Source organism: Choloepus didactylus, chromosome 5 (genome assembly GCF_015220235.1).
Source record: "Choloepus didactylus isolate mChoDid1 chromosome 5, mChoDid1.pri, whole genome shotgun sequence".
NCBI lineage: Eukaryota > Metazoa > Chordata > Mammalia > Pilosa > Megalonychidae > Choloepus > Choloepus didactylus.
Window position 1 is genome coordinate 161,280,402 of NC_051311.1, and position 22,382 is coordinate 161,302,783.

At 46.3% G+C, this 22,382-nt stretch overlaps 1 protein-coding gene across 6 annotated transcripts in view; it reads left to right on the forward strand.

The window, feature by feature from the left end:
- TNS3 (tensin 3) overlaps positions 1 to 22,382 on the forward strand; it is a 390,960-nt gene that overhangs the window by 258,365 nt on the left and 110,213 nt on the right. For all 6 annotated transcript variants that reach the window (XR_005217079.1, XM_037837214.1, XM_037837219.1 and 3 more), the window contains 3 exons: positions 5,321 to 5,450; positions 6,383 to 6,448; positions 7,488 to 7,592. Coding sequence is in view for 5 of the 6 variants with exons in the window: in XM_037837214.1 (XP_037693142.1) it covers positions 5,321 to 5,450; positions 6,383 to 6,448; positions 7,488 to 7,592 (301 nt within the window). In the remaining variant the exon portion in view is untranslated. The remainder of the gene's footprint in view (positions 1 to 5,320; positions 5,451 to 6,382; positions 6,449 to 7,487; positions 7,593 to 22,382) is intronic.

Consider the following 22,382-nt stretch of genomic DNA (forward strand, 5'->3'; position numbering starts at 1 on the left):
ATACGTCCTTTGACTTCGGTGGATTACCTATCAAATGTCTTAAACATTTACGTTTATAGTTATAGACATTATCTGAGGACAGATTCTTTGAAGACTGTGTAGACAGCCACCGAGGACACTAGGAAAGTGTGTTGAAACAGGATGTGATGCTTCTTTAATGTTAGGTGATGCTGTGAGAGTCCTGTTTTTTTGTTTGTTTGTTTGTTTGTTTGTTTTCCATTTTTATTATGTGCATGGAAAGTGAGATAGTTTGAGGAAAGTTGGATCTGAATAGGAGTTATTGCTGAGAACAGCTGACCCACAGAGAGGAGAGTAGATGCTGAGTGTGCTTCAGGGCTAACCTCTGAATTGGGGGCAGGTACCCCAGAGTTCTGACCTCCATCCTTGTCCTTTAGCCGAAAGTGTTCTTTCTATTGTGGATGGAGAGTCTGAAATAAAAATATATCCAGTCATTAGTCACTCAACACAACATTTTTGAGTAGCACTGGTTTCTCTAGAAGTCCATAGCCTGTAAGATATATATGGATATGTCAGCTGTCGTGAACATTTGGATTTACAAGTTGTATTCAGGGGTAAACTCCAAAGAAGCTATGTAACTTTCCCAAGATCTGAGCATTGCTTGTAAGCTGTGACCTAAACCTCCACCCCACCCTTGCCCTGTGACCCATGTTTGTGATTCGATGCAGCGTTTAGTATTTATTTTATGTTCCCATACTTCGGAATTGAGATTGCAACTCTCTGAATTGTTGTTTCAAATGAGGATTTTCTAAAATCTGAAGGCAAAGGATCAACGTTTTCTAGAAACTATCTGGAGGGACCTAGGTGAATAAAAATACTGAAACCAGAAGGAAGAAGGGAACATTGTATACTTCAGTTGCTCTAATCTTCCTGAAATGTTTCTCACTTTCTATCTTAGAAGGAGGAATTTGAGGCCCTGGTATTAAGCAAAATGTTGCTAGTTCTTTCCACTGAGTGTTAAGAGCACGTTTCTGATCTCTTTACTGCTAAAAAGATTTCCTGACAGCAATAATCTGTAATTGTTGGATGCTAAGGAGGAGGACAAAAGAAGCCAAAGCCTCTCCTGGCTGGTGGGCAGATTTCCTCTCGAGGTTGGAATCCAGCTTATTGGTGGTGGCTGCCAGGAACACGGCACCCTGGGAAGACCTCAGAGATTTTCCGTGTGTTGCAGAGGAGAGCTAGGGTCAGTTCTGAGTGTGCAGGAGAATTGGAGGGGGTGGGGGTGGTATTTACCTCCCCTGATGAATGGGAAAAGAAGCTGCATGTGCACCAGAGGGAGTATGATTTTTTGGCTTCTTACTCAAGGGTGAGGATCTCAAGTCAGCCTGCAAACATCAAAATGTTGTCAAAATACCCAGGGAAACACCCAGGATAAGTGTCCTGTGAGCGCAGGGCAGCAGATGGTCTTGCAACATGGGAGTGGATCATGGTTCCTTCCGTTTTTGAGCCCTAGTATTTTTTGAGGACCTTGTTCTCTGAAAACACAAGACTGGCACAGGGGCCTGTGAGATCCTAGCTCTGCTCAGTGGGCACTGGGGGGCAGACCTGGGCCCCATCTCCTGCTCCTCCTCTCTCCCCTCCCCCCACCCCAGGGCACGCAGGGCTGAACTCTTCCCCTCTGCCTGGTGTGTGCAGCCTAGTTTGAATTCCTGCAGGATGAGTCACCACTGTTTGCATTCAGGTGCAAGAGAGGAAACTAGCACGAGTCTTAGGTTCTGGAGAAGGTAGGGGTACAACTGGGGCCTGGAAGTAGGCACAGACTGGGGCCAGAGGTAAGATAGCTCTTTGATGGCTTAGTGGGTGAAATGCTCACACCTCCATGTCCAGGGCCTGTAGCCTTCTACCCCCACCCCCATGTTCTTCCCTGGGAGATTCTTCTTGTATGTCAGATCCTAGGCAAAGATCACCTCCTCTGAGAAGTCTTCCCTGATTTCCTCAGGCAGATGCAGGTACCCATGCCTGAACCGACTCTGCTCTCTGGATGCTCACTCTCTCTGGGCCATATCTCCATGGTGGCCGTGGGGGTCCGCCTCCCTCAGGGCCTTGCCTTGTTGTGTTTCATTTTTTTTTTTTAATCTTTGGTGCTCCTAAGTATGACATTTGAGGGCAAGAATGGCTTGAATCGGGTCCTCTCTTTTCCTTTTCCCCACTTCCAAGGCACCCAATGGGAAGCAGGCAAAGAGGGAGAGAGGGATACCTGGTATCCTTTGGTGCTGGAGATGGAGGCAGTGTTTGTGTGTTTGGTGGGGGCACATGTGGGATTTACTCCCTTCCTTGGAAGGATCTCTCTCCAGGGGTCTCTACTTGCAGTAAACAAGGGTCAAAGCATTTGGTGAGAAGTCAGTGCAGTGGGCTTGGAGAGCATGGAGGAGGGCACAGCTGTCAGCACAGTCTCAGTGGAATGCTGAGAAGATGGTCTTTGACTGGGTCCCGATGGAATATTAAAGAGTTCATCAGTCAAAGGTGGGAGAGAAGATTTGTGGTTAACATGCTGTTGGGGATTGAACCATGCCCTCCATAAAGACAAGTTCAAGTCTTAATCCGCCATGTCCCTGTGGGTGTGAACCCATTTATTAAGAAGACCTTTGAAGACGTTATTAGTTAAGATATGGATTCATTTGGGAATAGGGTCTTCAGAGAACCTATTTAGGTGAAGCCAGATCAGATTAGTTGAGCCTTATTCCATGTGAATGGAGTCCTTACAAGCAAAGGAAGTTAGGACGTGGTCAGTCAGAAGAAGCCAGAAGTTAGAAGAAGCCAGAGAACCAGGCAGATCACCATGTGACGAAAGGAGAGATGCAAGCCAAGGAACCCCCAAGGATTGTGGAAAGCCGGCAACAGGACGCTACAGACTCTAGGAGAAAGCACAGCCTGTCAAGACATCGGTCTTTGACTTCTAGCTCCAAAACAGCAAGACAAGAAATCCCTATGATTTATAAAGTCAGCTCAGTGTGTGTCAGGGCCCAAGTGGGCCTTTGCTGCCGAGAGGCCAAAGAAGATGCCGGGCATGTTCAGAGGCAAGAACTTTTATTCAGGGCTTACTTACAAGGAAATGGAAGTTGGTCATGTTGCCTGGATTCAGGAGCTGCTCTGAATGGCAGTGGGTTCAGAGCTCAAAGTGAAGATACTCCGCAAAAGCAGGGGGTCCCAGGGAGTAGTTTGTAAGGGTTAGGGCAAAGCCACTCAAATGGGTACGAGAGCATAAACGCAGGAGCGGGGGTCTTGTGACATAAGGAGGGATCGATTGTAGTCAACAGGGAGGAGGGGAGGATTATAGATTATCTTGTAGATAATAGTATCTCAGAGAGTTTCAGGGAGGGAGGTAGTTTGAGGAGGGAGGTAAGCTGTAGATTACATTTAGCACCGGAGGCCTGATCCTGCAACAGGAGTAGGTCAAACCTTAACTGTCCTAGGTCTAGCAAGCTGCTGTGTGCACAGGCTTCAAGGCACTTGGGGAATGTCCTGGGCCCTGGGCTCCTACAGTGTGGTATTTGTCACAGCAGATCTGGCAAACAAGACACATGCCACTTGCCACTGGAGAGAAAAAATGAGGTTTTATTGTTTCTTCAAAATTACTGTTGATCAGTTACAAACACCCTGCATCCCAGGGATTCTGGAAAAGAGGCCTGAGTCCGGTTCCCCTCTATGTTTAAAACAGCCCCTGCCAGCACCTGTGATGGCACTAAGTGCCAAGTAAGTGTTTGTCAACATGAAACATTCCTCCCAGTGGTGTTATTTACATTTTTTTTCATTTGTTTATCAGACTGTTTCCTTGTAGATAGTACAAGGGTAAATGACTTCTGTTTGTCCAAAGGGCCACACATTCTCAACATACACAGGCCATGAGTTCTTGAAGCTCCTTTACTCCTTTTCTTTGGTGTCAGAGCGACTCTGGCCAATTGGGAACATGGTGCATTCACCTGTGAAATTCTCCCAGCTTGCTAGTCTATGTCACACTTGGCATGGCTCTTTCTCATTAACTGTTTGAATAGTTTAAACCCATCTTTCTCCAAGAAAAGTCTCTTTTGAGAAAAGGACACCCCCCCCCCCCCCAGCCCCGGCATCTCCAGCTTGCCCCTCCCACTGGGGCTGGGTGTCACCACTGGCTCCCGCCTGGTTCACTGTTGGATCTAAGAGCAGATTCCAACCTGAGCCTGGCTCCTGGTAACCCTTGCAGGCTCTGTCCCTTCCCTCTGAAGGAGGGGAGGTTCCTGCTTTCCCTCCGGCCTGCTGCGCAGGGATCTTCTCATTTATACGAGTCAGATCCCTCCGGGGCCAGCTGTGGGCACAGACAGGGCAAGGAGTCCTTCCCCTGCTTAAAGATGGGGAAGGACCTCAGGGCGTCCTGCTGTTCCCAAGCTTCCCTGCTTGAAATGCTGGAGGCTGGGGCTTCCTAGCTGGGGCCGTCAGGCCCATCATCCAGAGAGGCTGGGGGGCACCTCCTTAATTTTGCATCACTTCAGTGGTGATTCTGAAGACTTACCTTAAATGACCACCTCGGGGATACCTGGACAACCCCAAACATGAGAATAAATGTCTTTCTTTTTCTCTCCCCCTCTTTCTCTGTCTCTTCCCCCCCCCCCCCTTTCTCTTTCTGTCTCTTCCTTTCTTGGTCCTTCTTTGCCTTCTTTCCTTTCTCTCCCTCCCTTTCTCTTTCTCCCTCTCTCCACACCCCTCCTCTCTCTCTCTCCCTCTTTGCTCCCCCTCTTTCTCTCCCTCTCTTTCTCCTTCCTTTTTTCCTTCCCTCTCTCTCCCCTTCTCTCTCTTCTCCCCCCCCCCCCCCCTTTAAATCATAACATGCTCAGAAGCATTTATGTTACAGCTGGTAATGGCTAGGTGGTTCTTCTATCCTGAAACTAGGAAGGCTTTAAGTCGAAACATGGACAGTTGAGTTAACAGTTGTCCTTACCGTCAGTTGTTAAAATTTAGGGAAAAAAAAAAACAAAAGTCCTGGAATTCCTTTTTCCAGATGGTTTCCAAAATGGGGTCCATTCTCCTGAGTCTAAAAGGATTTGGGTGTGGCCTTCTGAAGACTAAGAATCCTGGCATTTCAGAACTTCGGTTCCATCAAAACCACACAGGGGAGGAGACATCTGCAGAAGGTCTAGGAGAGAACGCAGCCAAAGGCGCACCCTGAGGCGCCCACTCGCTGCAGGCAGTAGCATCTCCAGAGACCCCCACTGTCCCGGGTCAGAGGGGGGCGGCGCCGCGCCCACGCCGGCCGCATCCGCTGGAAGTGGGGGGCGCCCGCGCTCTCCTCCAGCCGCATCAGCGTCTCCTTTTCTTTCCCTCTCTAATCCAGGTGAAGTGCTATCACAAGAAATACGGCGCGGCCACCCGCGATGTCATCTTCCGCCTGCAGTTTCACACGGGCGCCGTTCAGGGCTACGGGCTTGTATTTGGAAAGGAGGATCTGGATGACGCCAGCCAAGGTGAGGCCGGGGGCGCTGCGTCTGTGCGCCCCGGAGAACAAGTGGTGGCCCTGCGGCTAGGGGGAGCGCGCAGCCGGGCGCCTTTTTTTTTTTTTTTTTTTTTTTAATTTTAACTTTTTATTTTGAAATTTTTTCAAGCTTATAGGACAGTTAGAAAAATAATACAATCCCCCTGAGTCAGCTGGGGACCCAGATCCACCAGTTTTAACATTTTGCCACACTTGCTGTACCCTTTTACCTGTCTGTCTACATATTTATCAGTCTGTTTTCGGAACACTTAAGGGTAGGTTGTATACATCAGGCTTAATACTTCCATGTACATTTCCAAAGAACAAAGATACTCACTTGCATAACCACCTTAAGTGCAGTTATCAAGTTCAAGAGATTTAACGTTGATATGAAGCTTATGGTCTATGTTCCGGTGTTTTCATATGTCCCAGTATTGTCCCTTTGAGGCTTTTCTCCTCCCTTGTTAGATGCTCTCCAGAATCACGCATTGCACTTAATTGTTATTGTCTCTTTAATTGCTCCCTTTTAAGAAAAATCCTGGAAATATATATACAATATAAATTTTCCCAGCCCAGCCCCTCCCAGCCCACCACTGAGCAGGAGCCTGGGTTCTGGCATAGACTTGTTGGTTTGTTTCTTTCACTGTTCTCCCTCCTCCTCTTCCTCCCCTATATTTGAGTCTGTTGACCAAATTAGGAAAAATTTATTACTGAATTTTAGGAAAAATTTATTATTGATCTCTCAAAGAAGAAAATGATAGAAAGCAATGAAAGTATCCATGCTTTCCATGCCACTGAGGGTGTTTATTGCAGGCTTTGGACTAGTTCTGTACTGCGGGATATAAGGACAAAATTATTCCATGCGAGCCTCACTGTTTTGGGCTTGCTGTCTTCAAATTTCTTGAGATACTATTTCTCTTTTAGATGACCGTTTTCCTGATTATGGGAAGATCGAGTTAGTCTTCTCAGCCACCCCTGAGAGGATCCAAGGTGAGTAGATTAGCAGAATAGTGGATGGCAGGATGGTGAGGGAGAGTGAAGCTGGGTGATGGATACGTTGGGTTGTTGGGCTCTTCTCCTACCTTTGTGCATGTTTGAAAAGATTTTTCTAATTAAAAAAGAAAAAGAAAATTGCAAGTGGGGAGGTGGTAGTGGCTTGGAGATCTAAGGCAGTTAAGACCCAAGAGCAGGCATGATTTTCCCAAGGTCGCCTGGCCCAGTAGGGGAGGTGCTGGGTCCAAAACATGCATACTAGGGTCCTGCCCTGTTGGCATTCTTGGAATTTTACCTCTTGCTCTCCTGAGAGATTGTGCTGAACATTTATTTCTCCCCCAAAACAGCCACACGATTTTTGAAAGAATTAAAAATGCAATCGACTGCAGGTATTTATTTGCAAAGCACATTCTTCTTTCTTATAAAAATATGTTTAAGAAACGAATCAGTCTCTTTACTGTCAAAGTGAGTGCATTTTATCACTGCAGTCTATGTGCGTGAAAGTTTTAATTCAGTTTTTAATAGCAGTGGAACATAATTACCCTCTTCCTGTGCGCATTGTTGTAGATTTGGGCGTGAACAGTTAGACCCAAGGCCTGTGTCATAAAAATCATCTTGCCTTCTTAAGATGATTAAAGGAAAACCACGATTTGGGAGTCCATAAAGCCTGGATTCAAATCGTGCCTCTCCCACCTACCTCCTCTGACAGAAAGTTATACCTCTAGGCCTATTTCCAGATCTACAAGAAGATCCAGGCACTCTTGTTTTCAGAAGTAACAACCCTCGGAAACCAGAGCCTGAACGCATTAGATGAATGGCAGATGTCCAACTCCTCTTTCCCTGAGCGGTTTTAACCACCATTCAGTTTGTTGAAAATAACGCAAACTATCTCACTATCCCTGCCCTAGAAAGGTGGGATGGTGAATCTACACATTTCACTTCGGGCACTCACCTCTGCCCACCTCCACCTGCTGGATGGACAGGTGGAGGTGCCGGGCTTTGCAAGGACTAACGGTGGTTCTTTGTGCTCCGGCAGGGTCTGAACACTTCCACAACGGTCACGGAGTGATTGTCGACTACAACACCGCAGACCCGCTGATCCGCTGGGACTCCTATGAGAACCTGAGTGCAGATGGAGAAGGTACGTTGAGTTATCACCTGTGCAAAGAGTTACCGAAAAGAAGGGGCAGAGAAAACAGCCTGTTGGCATTTAGGTCAGAAATATTCTTGCAGTAGGCTCAGAAGAAGAAAATTCTGTTGCATTTTCAGAAGTCCAGAACACACACCCTTTGGCATTCATGCTTGTTGGATTTTGATCGGTGCTTTGCAAAGCTGTAGCTGGTGGGTGGCTAGTCAGTGAGGTTATATATAGGAATTTCCTTGCCTGAAATTGTATGTTTGTTTATTGCCAGGAACCGTTTTTTCCTTCATGCCCTCACTTCCTGTTTGCATATGGGGAATGCCAAACGTATGACCATGGGCAGCCTTATTACTGAGTGACCCCAAGGGCCAGAGACAGTGTTTTTATTTCTGTTGGCTTGTTACTTGTGGTGTCCCAGGTTAATGGACATACATTTTAATCTCTATTTTTGTGAGTCCATTTCATCCAAACATAGTCTTTGTTCACTCACGGAATATACACTTTGGTTCACAAGTAGAAGCACAAAAGAGGAAAGGAATGAAGGGACAAGTGTATGCTGGAATTACTTGAAGAAACACCTGGAGGTTGATAGCAGAGGCCAGGAATCAAGTCTTTATCCCAGTTTGTAATTATTCTGGTCTTTCACCTTTTTCAATCACTGATTGAAAACCAGACCTGATTTGGGAGGGAAAATCAAAACACTTTTTGTCAAATGAGTTACATCCAGATGTAAAAAAAAAACACAGCTGAAAGCAGGTGCCGTGGCAATAAAAACAAAATTGCCCCACCGTTGTGGGTTGCTGAGCTTCCAGTGATTACATGGAGGCAAACTCTTCTTCAGTGTGAGAATCATCATCCACTGTGTCCCACTGATAGTACTTATTTCCTCTTGTGCTGGGGAAGGCATGCTCCTCCGTAGTCTGTCTGAAATGAAATTTCAATCAAAGAAATTGCTGGGACCCAGAATACACCTGCACTGCAGGTCAAAACCCAGAGATGGGAGGTCAATGCTGAGGACATGAACAAGAATATGAAGTTTGGGGGTCAGTGGCAAGTCTTTGTGAAAGACAAGAGTCTTTCTGTGGGCTATAAAGTAAACAGTCTTCTTTCCCGATGCGCAGGACTCAGAACTCTAGTCGTTCAAGATAAGAAGCGTATTAAAATAATTATAGCTGAAAACATTTGGATAAAATACAGAGGGTAGCATAAAGATGCACAGTGTACATTTATATCTTAATGGTCTCTGAGAATATCTGCAGAAATGTCCACTGTCATTTTATTTAAATAAGGGTTATCAAACATGTGACCACAGAATTCTTTTTTTATTTCTTCAGTAATATGTCTCGCTATTCAGCATAAGTGTTTTCTGTAGAACACATTGTGGGGTTCTCCACTGGAGGAAGGAAAGATGAAGGGCTGGTTTATGCAGAAATGAATCAAGAACCCAAGGCGAAAAGAGTAAATAAATGAATTTGAGGGGGTGGCTGGAGAATATGAGGCCAGTTGACTTAAAATCTTAAATGCCAGGCTGAGGGGTCTGGTATTTGAGCAGAAGGGTTGAGTTTTATGTGAGAGCTGGTGAGCAGGGTGATATGTTGAGTTAACAGATGAGCAACTATAAAATGAATCTACCCAAGACTAAAGAAATGCAACAAGGAGCCCAGCGTCATCCTGGGAGTTGTGAAAAGGAAGGGGCTGGAATCTGCATTATTCTGTTGATGGGAGGGTCCTTGTCTGCTGAAGAAGGAACAATGCTGGAGCATCAGTGACTGTTGGGGAAGAGAGGCTTCTAAAGAGCTGGTCACGAGAATGGATGCCCCATGCACTGATGGTGTAAGAGGAGGGCTGGGGACAGCTTTGTGGGGCCCCAGGTTGCAGTGATGAGAAGAGAATGCTTCAGAGGAGAGTTCTGTACCTGGCCACTCTCTATTTGATCCCCGGTCTCTTGTACTATATGAGCAAAGCTGTCCTTGTATAGGTTCCGATCTGAGCCTGCAGGCTGGGCAGGCATTGTCATTCCTGTTTTATGACATAGAAACTGAAAGCCGGTGATGTGGCCCAGTGTGATGGAGGATGCATGTTGGTTTTGTGTGTAAAAAAACATAACAACAACCCAAACAAACCCAAATAGTTGTGTTCATCACCCTTTAAGACTCACATGAACATGTGTAGAAAATACGTGTGTGTGTGTGTGTGTGTGTGTGTGTGTGTGTGTGTGTGTGTGTGGAGGGGGTGTTTGTCAAGAGATACATACATTGTAGAGCCCTTGCCAGTTACAGCCAGTTGAAAAGGATCACAGAGCCTGTGAAAACAGAAGTCTACCGTAGTATCCTCCCAGAGTGCTTCTTTACATAGATGCTCAATTAATGTTTGTGGAATAAATTATCAGTGAAACAGCTTGAACTGTAAATATCTAAGGTCTGATATTTCTAGCTTTTAAAAATGATGAAGAAAACAATTCCCTTGTACATAGTTTTCTTTTGAGAGGAACGTTCATGTGGATTGAATTGGGATGTGTTCTTGTTCTTGGTCTGCATTCTGCTGGGTATGGACCATTGTAAATGGGATCTCTTGAAGATGTTCCTTCAGTTAAGCTGTGGCTCCACCAAATCAGGTTGGACTTTGATGCAAACTACTGGAGTCCTTTATAAACAGAATGGAATTCAGACAAAGAGAGAAAGCCAGAAGCCAGAGGGAAACAAGGAGTTGGAAGTCAACAGTATCTGGGAGAGAAAGGAGAAGACAGCTCCATGTGCATTCCCATGTGACGAAAAAGCCAAAGAAACCCAAGGATCTCCGCCAGCAGCCAGGTGCAGAATGCCACAGTCTTCAGGAAGAAAGCATGGCCTTGCTTACCCTAGATTTTGGACTTCTCTTAGCCTCAAAACCATGAGCCAATAAAATTCCCAGTGCTTAAGCCAACTCATTGTATGGTATCTGTTTTAGCAGCCTGAGCCAACTGGCCTGCCTAGGGTGATGAGTTCCTTTTGGTGATGTGCTGGTGGTGGGCTCCAGCAGGCCATTGAGTGACCCAAAGGGATGTCACCGGCCAAGGGTTCAGATTGGGAGCCAGCAGACAGGGGCTGGTGGTCAGCATTGCCCTGTGTACAGGGAGCCCAGCTGGACATAGCGCGCACCACCCCCAAGGAGCAACTGTGCAGGGAGGAACTGAGAGTGAATCAGAAGGAAGTTGAGGAGGCAACCTGGGAAAGAATTATGTCACAGATACTTTGGGGGAGAGAATGTCAAGGGGACTAGAGTAGGGAGTAGGGAAAAAGGTTTATAGCCTGCCTGTGAAAATAGAGTGAAGCCAGGGAGTCCATGCTTCTGTATTTTAAACCTCAGCTTTTCTGTGAACTTACTTTGCCATCATGAAAATATCCCACTTACAGGGCTATTGAAGGAAGAGTGGATGTGAGTAAAAATAAATATTGCCAGACCCAGCAGTGGCCGTCCAAGAGTCTATGACATTGTTCATTGATATTATCAGTGCTGCTACTTCTATCATTGTTTTTGTTTGTTTGTTTGTTTTTGTTTTTGTTTTTTGTGCCAGGACCTTTAAATTATTGCCCCATGGATGGGCTTAGTTAGGGAATTGCCTCTGAACCCTTGGACTTTTTGGCTCAGTGGTTTCTCCGATTGCAAGCAATTTAACTTTGGGTAGCTGGGTAGGTGGGGGGAAGGAATTTGCTGGAAAGCCATTTAGCTTTTGGAGGTTTTGGAAAGGACCAGACCCATGGTGCTCTGGGTCTGGATGGCATAACCAGGACCCCGCCCCTGCAGGGACCACCGTTAGGATCGTGGGCTTCTGCCATTTTCCGTCCAGTGTCTCAAGATTCACATTCCTGGAGGAGGGACTCTGAGTGGCCATGGGCTGACCTCTGGCTGGGGGCGGGCAGGGTGCCTTGATCAGCAGGCCTACCGAGGCTGCGGGCAATGTCGAGGGCTAGTTTCCCAGAGGAAAATCAAGGGGTCATTCCCCAAGGATGGAGAGGTGGACGTTGGGCCGGGGATAGTAGCAGATGCCCACTTCAGGTCCATCCCTGGTTCCATTGGCTCATCAAGGAGTCAGCAACTGAGAACACATTGTCATCACTCATGGATCTAGCAAGCATCGAGAGAATCAGTTACACAAGGTCCATGGAAAGAGACTTGGGGCACCATGTGATAGTTTTCAGACTTTGTAAAGCAGCCAAACATTCCCTTTTCAAGTAGTTGCTCCCATAGTCCCCAGAGACAAAGTGGATGCAAGTACAGCTTTCCTCTATGCCTCTCGATGGCCCTGGGCTCTGTGTGTTTGGCTCTGTCCTTGCACCCTCAACCCCCTACACCCCAGCTCAGAAGTGCCTCTGGGGAGCAGGGAGCCAGGAGGAAGGGCCAGGAATCTGGAAGTCTAGCTCAGAGCTGTTCCACCCAAAGCCTGGATCATGACTGCTTGGCATTCCCACCAGCAAGTTCCTGGAGAATTCCTGCAGAATTCTCACTCATGACCTACAAACAAACAGTGCATGGGTTTCCTCTGCTCACTCCACTCCCTTCCCATGATTAAAAAAACAATAATAAAATAACTGGACTGTTATGGAATGTGGCCACGGCATCCAATCCGATGGAGTGACTTTTCTGCTTGTGTTTTCTTATTATAAAATGAATTCAGGCTTATAATAGTAATTTTTGAAAATACAGACTGGCAAAAAGTTAAAAGGAGAAGTTACTCCTCACCTTACTATGTAGAGATAAACCACTTTTCATTGGGTATATTTGAAGCATGGGTTTTAAATACCATGTAAAGGCTGAACAACACCATTTAAAGGTTTAACAAGAACAGCATCATCCTGTATTGTTATATAACCTGCATTTTTCACATAACCCATCCATCTAATCATCTCTGCTTCGATAGACTGTTTTAACAGTTTTTCCTCTGCCCTATTCGGTAACGACACTGTATTCCATTAGGGGGATTACCAACGTGCGTTTCTTCTCTTACTGTTGAGTTTGGATGTGGTTCCAGAGATTTCACTATTAATAAGCAATTCCTCCTCAGTGACTTAAGCCGCTTGGTTCTGCAGAATTCTCAAGGTTTTGGTCGTCTTGCCAAGCCATCCTCCAGAAAGGGAGCACAGGTAAACTCTCTGCGGGAAGACTTACCCTTTCTGAATTTTTCTCCTTTTCTTCAGCTCTTCAAAACTCGTCAGCCTCTCTTGCGTGGTGAGACTTTCTTCTGGGCTGGTGAATTCCTGCTTCCCCAGGGGTGCTCCTTACTCCCCTTAACTCTTGCAGCAGCCTGGAGAAGGCAGGTCCTTGGCTGGTTTTCTTGGAGAAGGATGCATATGGCTGTATGCGCCAGCCGGGAGCTGGGGCCCTGGTAGGGTGGGAAGCTGAGTTTCAGCCACTTTTTTTTTTTTTTTCACCAGGGCAGAAACTCCATCCAGCTTTGTTCTTTAAAGCTACAAGGAGTAAAGGAAGGTTTGGCAGCACATGAAGCGCTTTCTTTCAGCTGGAAAATGATGTATTACGGGGTGCACTTTTCTGCCCTCCCACCTCCGCCTTTAGTCTCTACTGGTAATAAAAACAGAACTTAAATGGTGTTTATCTTCAGAAATCCTTGCTGTCCTGGCGTAGAACCTTCCGCGGCTGCAGTCAGTTGGGGCTCTTGTTGGAAGTGCCTGCACCTTTTGTCTGCAAATGCCATGTTGTTTTCTTTATTGACAGAGAAGCTGGCATTAAGTTAATTCCATTGCGGGCGAGGGGTTAAGAAGGTCTCATCTTCCCAAAGCTGAGATGCACACGTAATCTCGGTAACTCTCCTCCTTGCTGGGGCCTGTGGGGCCTGCTGTACCCACAGCAGGCCCCACAGGGTCAGCATTTCATGGGTCACTTAATATCCCTGAGGAGAGAGAAGTGTAGGGGGGAAAAGAATATCATTGGGTATACATTAGGGCAGCCTTCTGGAAACTTCATATATGCTCTCTGTGTAATCCCCACGAGAACCTGCTGAAGGTATTGCAAGCCCACTTTAGAGATGAAGGGAATGGTGCCCAGAAGGAACCAAAAGCTGGAAACTAGTGAGGTGTCCCTAGAAACACCTCCAAGGTGGGCTTTGTTGCCCAGCCATCATGGGTGGGCTGTGTGACTTGTCGCTTGTCAAAACCACATGGTCGAGAAACCATGGGAATGGGACTTGATTCTGGATCTGTTTTCCTAAAGCTGCTTGGTATAGACATCTTCCCGGCAACTGAATACTCTCTGTGGTCCTCCTGGGCAGGGTGGAGCCTGCAGACAACAGAATCCTCTTCAGGTGGTTTAAACAGAGAGAAATAGATTCAAGGGCACTGGGCACTCTGGAGCTTCTAGGGGAGAGAGGGCAGGGAAACAGACATAGAGGCTTATCAGCAGGAGCAAAGCAGAAGTGCCTGAAATGCCGTCTTCCGGAAACTCACCCTGCCCATGCTCCTCAAAGTACCTAAGAGGCGCCAGCATCTCCGCTGCTGGCCAGAAACCCCTGGTGGGTGGAAAGGCTCAGTGGCTGGGCCACTGGGGGGCTCAGAGCTTATTCCCCTGGGAAGTCACTAGCCCCACATGTATAGGATTGTTTGGGATCAATATGAGTGGTCTGGCCCAGCGTCTCCTCCCCTACCTGCTTTTCTTACCCTCCACTTAGCTTATGCCCAACCGTGTTCATTCTTTAAGCATTCATCACGTGAGTATTTTGCCGGGCCTTGGGGACACAAGGATACATTGTGCAGACCTGTTTCTGACCTAACAGGGCCCATGCTCAAGGGGCAATGGAGCTGGAACACAGGGCAGAGGCTTTGGGGGAAACAGCCTGCATCTTTTAAGGAAAAGCTTCAGAAAGAGCAGGGAAATTGGCCTGGGCCTTGAAGGGTGGGTAGGAGTTTGTTGTCTGCTGCTTTTGTTTCTTTAGAAGAATCTTTTTTCTGTTTGTCTCTCCTGTGAGTGTGCCCCTCTGGTTCATTCCAGACAGCTAAGCTTGGTTTCCCTGATGCTCGACCTACTGGCATAAGTCTTGGGCAAGTTTCCTCTTCTGCAGGTGGCAGTCGAGTTGCTGAGAGGGTGAAACGGAATGATCAGTGTAAAGCCCTAAGCTCAGATCTTGCATTAATAGGGCTCCATGGCTGTTGCCATTTCCTCTGAATCTCCCGAGTTGGGCTGATGACCTGGCCTAAAATAGGAGGTCACTAAGATTTGGGGAACTTACCTGAACTCTGAGATGTCCTTGGGAGAAGCATGTATCTACCTCAACTTTCCCAGTTCCAGCACAGCAAAATAGCCATGATACCAGGACTGGTGACCATGGGAACACTGTCCTCTAAATGTCCTTCAAATGTCAGTGATGATGTTTCATTTCCACCCTAGAGCTCTTATGTCTTTCTCAGCCTTCTTGCTTGACGTGGCTAAGGGATGACACGACCATGCCTGGGTTTCCTTTTCTCCTCTGAGTCTGTGATCGTGCTGGATGTTCCTAAGTGGGTGCCCATCCATGGCCAGAACTGGGAGACCCCCTTGTCCCAGAGAGAGGACTGGTGGGGGGATTCTCACCATAGCAGGATACTTCCCAGCTATATCAGGACCAGGTCAATTGATGGTTGAAGAAAATCCTCCCTTCCAGGCATGGGATCTCAGAATTGAGATGACACCCCCAAGGAAGGCAGTAGGCTGGACAAATTCTAATTGTCCGTGCCTTTCTAGAGTGGCTGGGGCTAAAGCATGAAGGACTGCATGCTGTTCGAAAAATCAAGTGCCACCAGCAGCCTTGTGCTCTTTGTGTTTGTGAGAGTTGTCGGCACCTGGGGCATGTTTTTGCTGCAGCTGTTGCCTGTTGCTTGTTTTCTCCTCTAACTCAGTTTTTTTTTTGCCAAAAAAAGATCTCTTGTTCTCACCAGCCTTGGGCCCTGAACCCCTCTCCACCCCCCACAAACTGGATTCTTTCTTCAGCACTCGACAGGGCTTCTCTCTGCAAGGCCTGAGTGTCCCCAGGTTTCCAGGCCCCGTGGAGGGCTTCTTTCCTTCTTCCCACTGGCCATCACCCCTGCTCTGGTGCTGCCGCCACTCGCCCCATCTGTGTGCTTGGATGAGCCGCAGCTCCGTATGAACCTCAGTTTCTGCCCATATAAAAGGGTGTGTTAATGAGCAGATCCTAAAGATGTCCCCAAGCTCTATGTGATTTTTATTTTTGAAGACATTATGCATAGAATGTCTCTTTTCCACACATCTCACATTTCCTTAGAGCCTGTTGTCTGCCTGTGGCTGCGAGGGGCTGGAGGAGAGAAAAACACAGCAGAGCCCTTCATTGGGAAGACATAGGTGTCAGCTGTTACTGTAGAGTGTCCCAAGGGCCGTCACTGCTGCATGTTCCTGGAATTGCGGAAGTGGAGAAGAGAAGCAGCGACTCAGCCTGTGCAATCCAGGAAGATGCCTCAGCAGGCAGGGAAGGCAGGAAGAGGGTGTGCCTAGCATGGTGTGGGGGTGTGAGGGGCCCCAGCTGGGGCAGAGAGATGACTGTAGATGGAAAGTGAGCTCAAGCCTGGTTAGGAATCATCACGGTTGGGAGCTTGGTTCTTTCCCTGGGATCCAAGGAGTGCGTGGCTGATGCTGTGATTCAGAAGGATGACACAGGAAGCTTTAGGGAGCAGGCCCCGGAGAACTCTGTCTGGAGCAGGGGCAGAGCAGTGAAGAGGTTTCCAGAGTTCCCCAGACAAGAACTGTTGAAGTCCTGAGTGCTCAGTGGCCGTGGGGATAGAGAAGGTGATTCTGACATTTATGAGGTAGATGAGCAAGACTGTTACAGGTTCAAATGAAGGGCAAAAGGGGCAGGGACACTTCAAGAGTGGCCCAGAGTTGGACACGAAGGTTCGTGGAGCCCCTTCTTTTTCCCTCAGTTCCTTGCCTTTGCCTAGATTTTTTGTTTTGTTTTTTTGCCACAGCCAGAATTCTTACTGAGGGTCACTGAACAGCCAGATTTGGGTTCTGCTCATTTAAGGTGATGCCTTCAGAAACATTCCAAGAGCTCATGCTTGGCTTCCCAGACAACCACAGTTGTTTCGAAGCCTCCACAGCGGCTGGCTGGAACAGGCTGTCTAAAGGGGATTCAGATTTCTCAGCATGCTCCACAATAAGATGCTGTCCTGAGAGGGTTGTGATCATCCCTTACAGGAGACTCTCTGCCAAGTTCCTGTAATTGGGCTGCTCAGTAGCACAAGTTGAGTCAAGAAGGACAGGGGTGTGGGGGAGGGGGGGTTGGCCCCCAAAACAGGGTGTGTTAGACGTGTCAAGTGACAGGCGGTACCATTTTGAAAACGCATTTTTTCCCCAGAAGTTGTGGTTGGTTTTTAAGATTTTGGAAAGTGAGGCACGTTTTGGCAACCTGGTGGAAGGAGGGGGCCATCGGAATCTGACTTAAAATTTCATGTCTTGTCTCTGCTGTTTGTTCAGTGTGTGGGCTTACGCAGGTCCCTCAGCCTCTGTTGGGGATTGAATCAATTTCCCCCAAAAGGCATGTTTGGGCCCCAGCCCCCGGTCAGTCCTGTGGGTATGGACCCACAGTAAATAAGTTCTTTGGAAGATGATACTTCATTTAAGGTATGGTCCGATCAAATCAGGTTGGCTTTAATCCAGGTAACTGGAGTCCTTATAAGCAGAGTGGAATTCAGACAGAGAGAAGCCACGGGTAGAGCAAGACATAGGAGTCAGTGGAACCCAGAAGAGAAAGGAGAAAATGCCGCCATATGCAATTACTGTGTGATGGAAAGCCAAGGAACCCAAGGATTGCCGGCCAGCCAGAGGATCCTGATCCCTGGAGGAAGCCAACTTTCTGACCTCTGAAACCATGAGCCAATAAATTCCTGCTGTTTAAGCCAATCCAATGGCTTCTAATTGTTTTAGCAACCAGAAAACTAAAACAGCCTCCTTTAGGCTGCAATGGCTCATCAGGAACAAGGGCTGTCATCCACAATGAGAAGGCTCCGCTGGCCTTCATGGCAGTGTTTGGTCTCTGTGGCTACTCAATTAATGTTTTGACTCCCTGAACCCATACAGAGGACGATGTCTCTAGATCTTGCCCAGAAAACCAAGCTTTCCTTAACGTGTTGCAGGCATTGCAGCTTGCATTGTGTTAGATGATGGCGTTAGCCATTCCAACGGGCCAGGTGGCCATCAAGCCTTGCTTTTACCTTCCTTTCACTTGTTTGACTTACAGTCTCTAGCCCGTCAACCACATACTTCTGCTGTTGATGTGAGTCCTGCTATTTGACATTTGACAAGGAGTTCCAGGCACAGCTTAGTGGTGTTTTCAGTTGGGAAGGAGGGCAATGGGGCAATTTTTCTAGAAATCTTAAGAGTCTTGCCCTCTGTGTTAAAAGTCATAAAAAACAATTTGGCTGCTATGTTTTTAAATCGAATGGTGCTGGAGACAGTTTAATTAGTTATTCCAGGCCCTGAGCTGTCACCTCCTCCAGGGCCAGTTGCTTTCCTAACCCATGTGGTGCCAGGGCCAGGCATCCTGGTAATGGAATATTAGAGACAGTGGCAGGGAAAGCCTCTGTGAGGGGGAGGAGAGCTTTGGAGAGAGGAGAAAGGGAGACCAACCAAGGCTGTGTGGGGAACATTAGGTCCTCAGGCTGTACTTGCTTTACAGTCCCATTCATTATCCCACCACTTCTCCAGTCCTGCTCATTATCCCACTTTTCCCCTACAGCCTGTTGGTGCTTCTTCTCATGAACTGCACACTCTGCCCTACTTGGTGTGCTTCTTGTCTTCAGCCAACTCTCTTCCCTTTTCAAACCTTAATTTCTTGTCTGGAAAACCTGAGCTGACCTCTGCCTTCAGAATTCTGTCAATTGAGCATACTCTTGAAATTTAGAGAAAGTGCCACAAAAGTCATGCGTTCCACTCTTATTCATTGTTGGCGGGACTATATAATGGTTCAGCCACTCTGGAAGACGGTGGTAGTTCCTTAGAAAACTAGATACAGAGTTACCCTTTGATCCAGCGATTGCACTTCTCGGCATATACCCAGAAGATCTGAAAGCAGTGACACAAAAAGATATCTGCACGTCAATATTCATAGCAGCAGTATTCACAATTGCCAAGAGATCGAAGCAGCCCAGACGTCCTTCAGCAGATGAGTGGATAAATAAAATGTGGTATATACACACGATGGAATACTACGCGGCAGTAAGAAGGAACGATCTCGTGAAACATATGACAACATGGATGAACCTTGAAGACATAATGCTGAGCAAAATAAGCCAGGCACAAAAAGAGAAAGATTACATATCACCACTAATGTGAACAATGAAAAATGTAAAATAAGTGGTTTATAATGTAGAATGTAGGAGACCTAGCAATAGATAGCAAATAGCTAAGGGGGAACGATATCCTAATCAGAAAAGGTAAGTTATTGTGGGTAAATTTAATGTTCTGGGAACGCTCGGGAGTGACTAAGGTTTGTTAATTTCTGGTGGGTATGGTAGGAACAAGTTCACAGAAATGTAGTTATATTATCTATTTTTCTTATTCCTTTGCTGGGTTATAGTCTGTATATTTTCTGTGGGTAGAGTAGGAACATTATGGAAGTAATGTTATTTTAGGTTATTTTTTTTTTCTTATTCCTTTGTTCTGGTTTTGTCTGAAATTTTTTTATTGTCTGTTTTTTTTAAATTTTTTGATAACGTTAATTTTAAAAAATGAAAAAAAAATCATGTGTTCCAGTACATGTTTGCATAAATTAGCCATTTAGGTGTCCCAGTGATGGCCCCATGAGCTAAAAGCCAGCGATACCTTTGGTTTTTAATGTATATGGCCCATTAACAAGGATGACATACCCCAGTGATATGCTGGACTTTGGTGCTACTTTTGTGATCTGGACTCTATCTTCACTGGAATTAGGCCAAAGGGTTAGGCTTACAGCTGTGCTTTGGTGCAGATCCCAGGAATTCTGCCAGAATTTCAATACTGATACTTTGCTGTTGATGCTATCCATAGAGATACTTTAGAATTGAACTGGGAGCAGGCCCAGTGGGTCAGGGATGTTGTTGGGCTCTTGAATAGGATGGGGCAAAATGGAAAATCCCCCTTTACCGAGGGGATCATAGGGGCTGTGTGGATAACGTCGTCTTGGGATTGGTAGTTAATTCTTTGTGGTCGTGCATATACAGTATGGCTTTCTCATGAATCGTATGTCAGAGTGTTGGGGGAGAGCACCTGGGGAGCAGAAGCAGCAGGATCACCTTCTGGGTATCTCATCGAAGAAAACCAGAGGTCCTACGTGCTGGAGGGGGCAGGCTGTGCAGGTCCCTGGACTCAGTTTCCCTCCCTCACTCCCTCCCTCCCCCCTTGCCATCTTTTCCTTCCCTCCCTTCTCCAGCTTTATTTTGTTGGTCACGTGGACAAGACCAAATTTGTTTTTTGCTCTTGTGATGTTCCATGCTCTGAGTTTCAGGCTCTGTTGCAGAAATCCCCTTTTTCCTCAAGGTTGGCTTCTGAATCTTCATTGAATCCTCACAAGTCCACGTGTGGCTGTGTTCGATACTTAGTTTCTTTGGCTGCTCAAGCAGATACCAATGGGTTGGCTTAAACAATGGGAATTTAATGGGTCAAGTTAGGAAAAAAGTCTAAGTCAAGGTGTCATCAAGGTAATGCTTTCTTCCCAAAGATTGGGTGTTCCGGGGCGGCTGTTGGCAATCCTTGGTCCTTAGCTTGTCACATGGCAAAGCACGTGGCGGTGTCTCCTGGTCTCTCCCTTCTCTTCTGGGTTCCAATGATGTTCAGCTTCTGGTGCTCCTTCTGTGGCTCTCTCACTGTCTGAATTTCATTCTCTTATAAAGGACTCCAGTAATACAGTCAAGATCCATCCTGAATGAAGTGGGCCACACCTTAACTGAAGTAGCCTCATCAAAAGATCCTACTTACAATGAATTCACACCTACAGGAATAGATTAAATTGAAGAACATATTTTTTGAGGGGATATGTACAACTGTAAACCACCAAAATACTGATAAACTTTTGTTTTTTAAATACCAGCTATACTAACCAAATATACCAACTTTACCATCCAAGTTCCCATCCTTAGGATAGTCTTATTTTACCTATCTATAAAATTCACCAGTTGGCCATTTTAAAGTATGCAATTCAATGGTTTGGCTTTAAGCATATTCACAAGGCAGTGCCACTGTCACCGTGCTCTAGTTCCAGAAGGTTTCCTCCGGTCCAGATGGAAACTGCATGCTGTACTCATTGGTAGTCCCTTCCCATTCCCCCCTCCCCCCAGCCCCTGGTAGCCACTTTTTGTCTCTGTGGATTTTTCTGTTCTGGACATGTCAAATAAATGGAATCATGTAATGTGTGGCTTCTTTCATTCAGCACAATGTTTTCAGGGTCCCTTCATGTTGTAGCATGTATCAGTATATCCTTGCTTTTCACGTCTGAATAATATTCCTCTGTGTACTTACCATATGTGCTAGTTTGAAGCTGTTGTGTGCCCCAGAAAAGGCCATGTTCTTTTAATCCATTCCTGAGGGTACAGATGTGTTGTGGATGGGATCTTTTGGTTAGGTTATTTCAATTGAGATGTGACCCAGACCAATAAAGATGGGTCTTAATCCCCTTACTGGAGTCCTTTATAAGGGGATAAAACACATACAGAAGTAAAGAGATGAAATTAGAGAAAAAGCCCTGGAAAAGCTCAGAGAGAAAGCCACAGGAACCAGAAGCTGGAAGCAATGAAACCCGGGAGCAAAGGACCAGCAGACACTGGCCAGGTGCCTTCTTACGTGACAGAGGGGTCCCAGATGCTGGCTGCCTGTCTTCAGAGTCCAGGTATCGTCCTGTTGATGCCTTGAGTTGGGACATTTACACAGCCCAAGAACTGTAAATTGTACATTAATAAATCCTCACTGTAAAAGCCAACTCATTTCTGGTATATTGCATTCTGGTAGCTTTAGCAAACCGAAACACCACATTTTGTTTATCCTTTCATCATTTGATGGACGTTTGGGTTATTTCCCCTTTTGGACTCTTAGGAATAATTCTGTTTTGAGTTTTCTTATACAAGTTTTGACCTTAAGATATTCTGACAATGCTGATATTTTCTACTACTTTTTTAATATTTCCACATGTTGGACCATCCTCCCAGCTGGTTCCCCTTTCTGGAAGTCTCTTCTGTCTTTATTGCATCCCAAACAGGAATCCCACTAAACCTTCTGCAGGCCTCCTGTCCTACTTGCCAACTATTTTCAGATATTCAGGGACCTCACCAAGTTTATTCTGTATTAGATATGTAACCCCATGCACTAAATTACAACTCATTGGGATTACAAGGTTTGGAGCCATTCAAAACACCCTGAGCCGCAGAGCTGCCTCTTGGCAAAGCAACCGCACAGTTTCAGAAGAGCACGTTGCTTCCCGAGTAGTTAATCCTAACAGCCTGAATAGGCTCTGTCTAATCAAAACTCACTCGCCGGAACATATGGAAAATGAAAGCATTTTGAGCGTGCCCGCACCTTGGCCAGGATCTGAAGGTCACGTTGGTGCCACTTGCCGTGTATTCAAGAAGGCTTATAGCAGCTCATTTATAACACTATCATCAACATGGAGACAAGTCACCCTGAGCCACCAAGAAAACTTAGCAATATTAAAGGAAACTCTCCTTTTGAACACAAAATGAATTCTGCTGTTTCTTTTCTATTGTAAATGGAGAATGAAGACAAAAATGTTTATGTTCTCTTATTCATTAGTGGTAGTTTAGTTGCTGCTTTTCTTGCACAGTTGGCAGT